This window comes from Chlorella variabilis, assembly GCF_000147415.1.
Source record: "Chlorella variabilis unplaced genomic scaffold CHLNCscaffold_21, whole genome shotgun sequence".
In the NCBI taxonomy this organism is placed as follows: Eukaryota; Viridiplantae; Chlorophyta; class Trebouxiophyceae; order Chlorellales; family Chlorellaceae; genus Chlorella; species Chlorella variabilis.
The window spans coordinates 536,544-545,586 of NW_005435067.1; the positions used below are offsets into that span (position 1 = coordinate 536,544).

General features: G+C 65.9%; 2 protein-coding genes across 2 annotated transcripts; both read left to right on the forward strand.

Annotated features, from left to right (window-relative positions):
* Nucleotides 1–118: 118 nt before the first annotated feature.
* Nucleotides 119–1,533, forward strand: CHLNCDRAFT_26561 (hypothetical protein; the record flags this gene model as incomplete). Its single annotated transcript, XM_005844642.1, has 4 exons — nucleotides 119–231; nucleotides 350–758; nucleotides 925–1,063; nucleotides 1,229–1,533. Coding segments are annotated over 4 exons (966 nt in total), but the record flags the coding sequence as incomplete, so codon positions are not given.
* A 742-nt stretch (nucleotides 1,534–2,275) lies between these two features.
* Nucleotides 2,276–4,697, forward strand: CHLNCDRAFT_36764 (hypothetical protein; the record flags this gene model as incomplete). The annotated part of the gene is made up of 7 exons (XM_005844643.1): nucleotides 2,276–2,498; nucleotides 2,691–2,832; nucleotides 3,094–3,209; nucleotides 3,424–3,841; nucleotides 4,012–4,104; nucleotides 4,253–4,298; nucleotides 4,438–4,697. Exons 1-7 carry the CDS (start codon nucleotides 2,350–2,352, stop codon nucleotides 4,695–4,697), a joined length of 1,224 nt encoding a protein of 407 aa, XP_005844705.1. The 5' UTR covers nucleotides 2,276–2,349.
* Between the last annotated feature and the right edge of the window lie 4,346 nt (nucleotides 4,698–9,043).

A 9,043-nucleotide genomic window follows, 5' to 3' on the forward strand; every position in this document is an offset into this window, starting at 1 on the left:
GTCGCAGAAACGGAGCTGGCGGGGTCAGAAGCACACACCTGTGGCCACGCCACGCGCGCGCTTGCTTGAACACCCTCCCACCCCAATCCCGCCGCTGCCCCGCCCCGCCTTGCAGGTCTACTTTTGTGCCTGGTCCATTTCTTTCTACCCCCAGGCCTACCTCAACTACCGCCGCAAGAGCGTGGTGGGGCTGTCGCTCGACTTCCAGCTCCTCAACCTGCTGGGCTTTGGGTGAGCAGGCGGCGATGCCGCTCTTTCATGCAGCCAGAAGCAGGCTGGGCCACCGCCCAATGTGGCTTCGCCGGCAGCGCCCTTGCCTCTGACGCATCTGCGGTGCCTGCCGTTGCAGGTGCTATGCCGTCTACAATGCCGCTCTGTTCTGGGACCCGCTGGTGCGGCGGGAGTACGCCTGCCTCAACCGCGGCTCCATGCCAGCCGTGCACGCCAACGACGTCTTCTTCGCGCTGCATGCCTTTGTGGTGACCGCTCTGACGCTGATCCAATGCGCTGTCTACGACCGGGGCGGCCAGCGCATCTCCTGGCCCGCAGCGCTGGGCACCGGCGCCGCAGCAGCCTCGATCGCGGCCTATCTGGCGGCTGTGATTGGCGCGGCGACCCAGGGCGGCGGCGGCGTCCCGGCGCACACCAACATGCAGGCGCCGGGCGTGCCCTGCGGCTCCATCCTCAGCTGGCTCTCCTTCCTCTACTTTCTTTCCTACATCAAGCTGGCCGTCAGCCTGGTCAAGTACATCCCGCAGGTGAGGGCGGCGCGGCTTGGGGCAGCAGAGCGGGATGCATGCACCGATGTGCACCGCTGACTGGTTGGGCTCTGCATCTCGAGGAGGGTTGCTGGCAGGCCCCTCCAGGCATGCAGGCCGGGGGAGTGTGTCCCGACCCTGGGTGTTCTCATTTCTTGGGGTGCAGGTGTGGCTCAACTACAAGCGGCAGTCCACAGACGGCTGGAACATGCACAACGTGCTGCTGGACTTTGGCGGCGGCCTGCTGTCGCTCGTGCAGCTGCTGATGGATGGGGCGGTGACCCGCGACTGGAGCGCCGTGACAGGTGGGCGTTGCTGCCTCGTCGGCTCGTCCTTGCCCATATCGTAGGCGCTGGGCCGCATCCCTGTGCTTGCACGCTGCTGCTGCTCTCGCGCCTCGTGCCTACCGTATCGCCTGGTGCCCCACCACTCACCTACCCACATTCTTGCCATTGCCCTTGGCCCCGCAGGCAACCCTGTCAAGTTTGGCCTGGGATTTGCCAGCATGCTCTTTGACCTCATCTTCATGGCACAGCACTGGCTGCTGTATCCAGCGGCCGCCGCCGGATCATTCTGGGCTGCGTCGGCAGCTGCATCAGCGGAGGCCAAGGCTTCCGGCAGCAGCAAGGGTCGCGACGAGCAGCTGCCTGCTGCTTCAGGCAATGGCCACCGGCCGTCGGCAGCAGCTGCAGCAGATGCCGAGCGTGAGGAGCTGCCGCACGGCGTCGGTGTGGCACACCAGCCAGACCAGCAGCCCCTGCTGCCTGCTCCCTAGAAAAGCATATAATTCTCTGCATTTTGTTCTCGCTTTCACCTTGCTTTGATCTTTCTTACTCCTGCTGTGCATTCTGCAGCAGAGCGACATTCCATCCATCCCGTTTTGACAGAGGCTCCTTTGCTGCCGAGCGCCACAGCAAGCAACCAATCCTTGTCCATACGAATGTGCATAACTCATTGCTCCAATCTCCTAGAGCCCTCTATTCCCTCCCCTTGTGTGCCCTCTGTTCCCCTGCCTGCCTGCCTGCTCTCTGTTCCCCTGCTGCCATCCTCAGTTGCACGACCTCAGGTGTCGCACCGAGTGAGCTGTTGCTGCGTCAGCGCCTTTTTCCAGTAGCGGCGCACTGTAATGCGAGTGTCCTCTGAAGTCAAGTATTTTGGAGGTTTGGGAGGGCGTAGGGCCCGCGCTGGCAGTGGCGGCAACAGGCGGCAACGGCGACGGCGGAGGACCCATATATTATTGCCCCTGGGAGGTTGGCGAGGGGCGCCTCTGCTTTCCTCTATTCTGTCTTTGCATTGCACAAGAAGCCGGCATTGTGGGTTGTGATAGGCGGCAGCCTCCGGAAGGCTGACCTCAGCGCTCAGGTGAGCGGCCCTTCGGCATCGTGACCTCATTCCACGCTCTTGTCAGTGTTACCTTTGTTCTGACACCCGCACATTGCACCGGCCTTCGTTCCGCGGCATCCCCTGGCGAGGGCCACTCGCGGCGCATCTCATTTCGCTGTAGCAGATCGCCTGCGGCAGCTGCCGCTCTTCGTCCCCTCCTCACAGCCGAGCCGTGCGTTCGGGCAGCAAACCCCCACGACCCCGCGCCATGAGCAGCACCCCGCTGCTGGGCGCTGCCGACGCGGCGGCAGCCGCCGACGTGGAGGTGGCGGTCGAGGCCGAGGGCGACGCTGGCTTTGCCCGCTTTGAGGCGCGCTGCACCGTCTGCATAGAGGAATACGCGCCGTGTTGCAGCATGTGAGTGCACCTGCAGCGCCCGCGGGGCGGGCAGTTGGGAGCCGGGGCAAGGCGCCGGCGCCACCCGTTGTGCGGCCAGGGGAGCAGCTTCTGATGGCAGCACCGTGCCATTTGCAGCCAGGCCACCGGCTGCTGCGCCAACAAAGCGCTTCATTAATACCAACTACGTGCCTTCCCACTGTGCTGGCGCAGGCGGCGGCAGGCGTGGGAGGGCGGTTTTTGGCTGGGCACGCCCGTCGTGCTGGGTGTGCTGCTGGGTGCGCTGCTGCCCACCAGCCAGCAGTGCCCGGTGATGCCTGAGCCTCTGGACCGCGTGTCGAGCATCATCGGCTGGGTGAGCACCCCAGCTGCATGCTGCACTAGTGCATCAGTCAGCGGAGCAGGCACTTTTACTGCCACTTTACTACTTGTGATGGTTGCAGCACACAACAGGGTCTAGGCACACAACAGGGTCTTTGCCCGGCCTTGCAGCCTGCCTACCGCAGGCTGCTGCTGTTGCCGTGCCGAACCTCAATGAGTGTGTGGCGTGCAGACACATTCGCACCCACGCGCTTTGCCCCACCCAACCGCATCCCCGCCCCTCCACCCCTTGCAGGTCTACTTTTGTGCCTGGTCCATTTCTTTCTACCCCCAGGCCTACCTCAACTACCGCCGCAAGAGCGTGGTGGGGCTGTCGCTCGACTTCCAGCTCCTCAACCTGCTGGGCTTTGGGTGAGGCGGGGCAGGGAGTGGATGGGGCAGCAGGGCCACAGCGCGGCAGCCAGAAGGGCACAGCAGCATGGGGGACAGCAGCAGCAGGATGAGACCAGCCTGCCTTGCCTTGGCGCAAAGCGCCGCACGATCCGCAACGGCACGCAGGGGCGAAAAGTCTCGCCGCCGCACCCGCCCTTTGCAACATCAACGCCCCGCACCACCTGCGCCGCAGGTGCTACGCCGTCTACAATACCGCTCTGTTCTGGAATCCTGGAGTACGCAAGGAGTATGCCTGCCTGCACGGCGGCTCCTTGCCCGCCGTGCACGCCAACGACGTCTTCTTCGCGCTGCATGCGTCAGTGGTGACCGCTCTGACGCTGATCCAGTGCGCACTCTACCACCGGGGCGGCCAGCGCATCTCCTGGCCCGCAGCGCTGGGTACGGGCGTGGCAGGGGCTGCAATCACGGCCTATCTGGCGGCAGTGATTGGCGCGGCGACCCAGGGCGGTGGCGGCGGCATTGCCGGTGGCGCATTCGCCGTCGCTGACGCGCCCGCCGTGCCGTGCGGCTCCACCCTCAGCTGGCTCTCCTTCCTCTACTTTCTTTCCTACATCAAGCTGGCCGTCAGCCTGGTCAAGTACATCCCGCAGGTGGGGGGGCTGCGTGTGTGGTGGGGTTGGGGGGTGAGGGGGAGGCGACAGTGAATGAAAGCAGGCAGGCCTGCGCTGCGCTGCGCAAGGGAGGCGCAGGTAGGGGCCACCTGTGGAGGTGCTGCGCAGGACTCACGCACCTGCCTCCCGGCGTCCTGCCCGGCCCGCAGGTGTGGCTGAACTACAGGCGGCAGTCCACTGTCGGCTGGAACATACACAATGTGCTGCTGGACTTTGGCGGCGGCCTGCTGTCGCTGGTGCAGGTGGGCCTGTCTGGCAGGCGTTGGGGATTGGGAAGAAGAGGCATGCTGGGATGTGATGGGCCGCTCGCCGCAATGTTCACTGCGTGCTCCTTCCAGCGCACGTCTCGCTGCCGCCTTGCTGACGCGGCCACCTGCACTGTGTGTGCAGCTGCTGATGGATGGAGCATTGACTCACGACTGGACTGCGGTCACAGGTCAGGGAAGGGGCACCCCCGTTGCTGCTGGTGCTGGCGTGGGCACTGTCCTCTTGTACGTGTGGCTGCTGCCGCTGGCAACCCCTGTGCCCCACCATCCTCAGTTCATCCTGTGCCTCCCCGCCTTTCGGCCCCGCAGGCAACCCCGTCAAGTTTGGGCTGGGCTTTGCCAGCATGCTGTTCGACCTCATCTTCATGGCACAGCACTGGCTGCTGTACCCAGCGGTCCCCGCCTGTTCGCTGTGGGAGGCGGCCGCGGCAGCGGCGGCACTGGACAAGGCCGCCTGCAAGGCAGGCGCGGCTGTTCCGGCTGGGGATGAGGCGGCACCAGTGGCAGGGCTGGCGCAGGCCAGCGGCGGGCTGGCAGACTGGCAGCCGCTGCTGCTGCCGGAGGCGTGACTTGCCTGCTTGTTGCATGATTGCAAATGGCACTCGCCGGATGGGCCCGCCCAGGCAGCAGCGCCCAGGTGGCCGCGATCGCCAGCCGGGGCCCGAGTGCCCCTCCCGCTCCCCAGCCAGCACCTCACGTGCCCCTGCTCCTCCCCATGCTCCATGCCTGCAGGTGTTCGACCCAGCCACCAAGTGAGTGGGGCCCCGCAGCACTGGGCGGCCTGCCTTGTCGGCACGCGGGCAGGCGACATCAGAACCCTGTGCCTGCCCTCGACGGGACGGGCCCGAGGGCGGGAGCCTGCTGCTTCTGCTGCCTCACCTTCTGCCTCGCCCAGCGTGCCACATCACCCTGAGCCCTCCCCTCCCCTCACCACACACTCCCTCCCGCCCCTGTCCCTGCCCCCACCTGCCGCAGCTCCTTCTCCGGCGACACCTGGGACATGTCTGACCAGCTGTCTGCCGCCGCCCCCATCCACACCTACCCCTTTGTGGTTGTCACACCCGACGGCGGCCTGGCCGTCTCCGCCGGCTCGCTGCTGGTGCGCGCCGCCGGCAGCGCACCGCCGAGCGGTTCAGCGCAGCGGCACAGCGCCGCATGCCGTGGCTGCCTCGCTTGGCCTGGCCGCCTGGGCCTGCCTCCAGCTGTGGCAGGCCAACCCTCCCGGGCTGTGCGCTGACCTGGCCTGTCGCCCCGCCGACACCCTACCCCTCCTTTCCACCCTGCAGTGGAAGTACAATTGGGTGGCAGCCAGCAAGTGGACCAAGGCTTTCGAGTACGAGCCGCGGCCTGGGGCGCCCTGGAGCTACCCGCAGACCGGTGAGGCAGCGCTGCTGGCAGGCTCTGGGGCGGAGAGCGGCGGGGGCATAGCACCTCCCCTCCACCACTGCTCCCTCCCTCTCCCTCCGCACATCTGCGCCGTTCGGCCCTCGCTGCAGGCGCTGGCACGGCGCTGCCCATGTTACCGCCCTGGAACAAGCTGGAGTTTCTGGCGGCTGGCGGCACCTCCAAAGACTGGGCCAACGAGGACACCCCGGCTTCCAGGGACGCGCACGTGATTGATGTGAGCGCCAGCCACCGCCTGGCTCGCCAGGAGGCGAGTGGCCACACTTGCGCTGCCTGCCCAGCTGGCAGGGGCCCCGCAGCTGCCGCCGAAAGGGCTGCTGGCCAGCCCTGCTGCTCCGCCAAGCCCCGCCACGCGCTGACTGCCCCCTCGCCCTTCCCTTCCCTCCCCTTTGTGTCTGGCAGCTGAGCGGCGGGCCCGGCACCGCCTGGCGGTCTGTTGGTCCCATGCCCCACCGCCGAGTGATGGGCGACGCCGTCATCCTCTGTGACGGAACGGTTGGCGTGTTCAACGGCGCGGAGCAGGGCATCGCAGTGAGTAGGGAGAGCATGCAGGTGGCTGGCTGCCCGGAGCTGGGGCTGGCATCGTCGACTGGCAGCACCAGGGAGCCGAGTAGACACCCTGCCATGTCCACGCCTTGTGCAGGGCTGGAGCACTCGCTCGCAGGAGATGACATTCAAGGACGGCAGCAGCTGGTGGTGCGACAAGGAGCGGTGCAGCATGGCTTCGCGTCCAGTGTATGAGCCAACCATCTACAACCCCGCCACTGGTGGGTGTATAGCTAGCTGCTGGGCACTGCCTGCCGAAGCAGTGCGACTGCTGTTGCTGCCCCTGCCGTCTGCGCATCATGCTCTCCCATGCACGGTGTCACGGCTTAACCTGGAGTGCCGCCCTCTGGCGCAGGCAAGTGGAGTGAAAAGGGCAGCCTGGCGCAGTCGATGCGCCCCCGCCTCTACCACTCCGTCGCCATGCTTTTGCCCGACTGCCGCGTGGCGGTGGCTGGCTCGGATGTGACTTGGGACACCACCGCCGAAATCTTCACGCCGCCGTACCTCAGCTGGGGCCCGCGGCCTGTCATCGCACAGGCGCCTGCCGACATCCAGCCGGGGGCCACCCTGACGGTGTTGTACCTCTCGGCAGATCCAGTTGACCGCGCCATCCTCATCCGCACCTCATCTGTCACCCACTCCATGCCGTTTGGTGAGTGTGCTCACGGATGCCAGACGGGGTGCCTGCTCGCCTTCTTCCTGCCTGCCTCTCCAGGATGCGCCCACCATGTTGCCACCTTGCCTGCTTGCCAATGTGGGCCTTTAGTCTGGTCCAGTACGAACTAGCTTGCAACGTCCCTCTTGCAGATGCGCGCGCCCTGTGGCTCACCATCTCCGCCAACACCGGCGCCCAGCTCTCGCTTGTGACGCCGCCGACCAGCAGCCAGATGCCACCGGGAATGTGAGTGCCAGTGCCGGCTGGTGGCGCTGCTTGGATGCGCCGCTCCCTCGCACCCGATGCTTCTCGGCACCATCGGTGCATCCCAGTGCTGCACCATCCCTGCTGCCCTGCTGCAGGTACATGCTGGTGCTTGTGTCAGACAAGGGCGTGCCCAGCGTTTCGAAGATCATCTCCGTGCGTCCTGACTGGATGTGAAGACCTGATCGTCCACAGTTTTTCAAATAATTACTGCTGTCACTCTGACCAACCCCGACCTGCAGATAGTACTCCCTTAATATTGTGTTTTGACCGCCACTGCGTTTTTGCTGCTGCTATTAACAATAATCCGCTGACCGGCGGTTGATATTACCATTCTTTATTTGATGCTTGAGATCGTATATATAACAAACGTATGAAGAGGGGGTAGCAAACCTCAGCGACGCCAGTGGCGCTGCTCTCTTGTGCTGGCAGCCCTGCAGTAGCCACTGGCATGCCATGCCGTGCATGCAATGAAACAATTTCAGATTGGATCCAGAGTGCCATGCATGCGGCTCGCCGTGCTGGTGTTTCACGTGGGCTGCGGTGCACAACAGCCGCGGCAGCCGCTCCGACCAAAGGTGTCTGCTTGCCGTTTCGTCAGCGGCAAGTGCTCCTGCCAGCTCTGAGTGACATTCACAGGACGAGAAGAGGTCGTGACATGGTGGGGTGTCGCGAACCATGCGACGCTAGCGGCGGCAGTGGGAGGCACGGCGAGTGGCGAGCCGCACAGTTCAATCGTGGAGGCCTGCCTCCCGGTGCATGTTTGGTGTTCAGCGCCAGTTGGCGGCGGCGATGCCGCCAATGTACGAGGTGCGGTGCGGACAGGCACAGCCGACAGTGGCCGCTGACAACCAGCCGCTCTCAACTGAGCTGGTGGGTGCGCACCACACGAATCCACTCTCCCCACAGCGGCCAAGATTGCTGAGGCACGGCAAATCCACTCTCCCCACCCCCCCCATCTCTAGGCGCAGCGAGCGCCGCTGCTCCTCGGGCGCCATCGCCAGCAGCTGCTGCAGCCTGGGCACCGAGGAGGCCACATGCACCTGCAGGCCAGGCACGCACGCGTTTCACGCATGGGCTTGGGGAGAGAGGCGGAAGATGGCCTGGCGCGCTGCCGTGGCTGGCCCGCGCGCCCACCCCGGCTCGCGGCCCCACCTGCACGCCCGCCAGGTCCAGGCTTATGCGCCGCAGCCCCCCCGCGTGGGGCCCCAGTCGCAGCACCTCCTCCCGCAGATCTGGGCGCCGCAGCTGATTCTGCAGGGCAGGACGGCATGCGAGCGGGTACAGCTGGAGTACCTGCGAGGGCTGCTGGGTGTGCGGGACAGCACCCCAGCCCTCATTGTGCTGGCAGAGACGGGGCAGCTGCCGCTGCCCGCCTACTGGACCTTGCAGGTTGCACGCTTTGTGAGCAACCTGCAGGCTATGGGCGGCGAGCGGGTCGCCCGTCTTGCCATGCTGGATAGCGTTGCGCTGGCTGCCGACACGGACACAGGGCTGCCACTGGCCCGGCAGCCCTGGGCAGCGCAGGTTAGCCGCGTTCTCGCGGCGGCCGGCGCCCCCTGCGACTTGACTGCTGACGAGGGGGTTGCCATACCTGAATTGGCGGAAGCGCTCCTGGAGCGCCATGTTGCCTCGTACACGCATGCATCCGTGAAGGTGCAGCGGTACATTGAGGACGTGTGGGGGGGCAGCATCTCTGCGGAGGCCTACACGCCTGCGTCGTTCCTGTGCGATGTGCCCGAGCGCCGGCGCCGGGTGCGCCTGGCGCAGTGGCGCACGGGGTCGCACTGGATGGCTGAGGAGACAGGCCGGTGGCAGCGGCTGGACCGCACCCAGCGCCCATGCCCCCACTGCCAGGCCCCTCTAGAGGACGTACGCCACGCAGTGTATGACTGCCCCCTATACGCTGGGCTGAGGGAGGAGTATGCTGAGCTCTTCCACAGTCCCGGCCACGCCTTGCCCTCCCTGGCCGCCTTCCTCGGCCAGGCCAGGCAGGGCCGGCTGGCCCGGTTTGCCGACCGGTGCCATGAGGAGCATGCTGCTGCC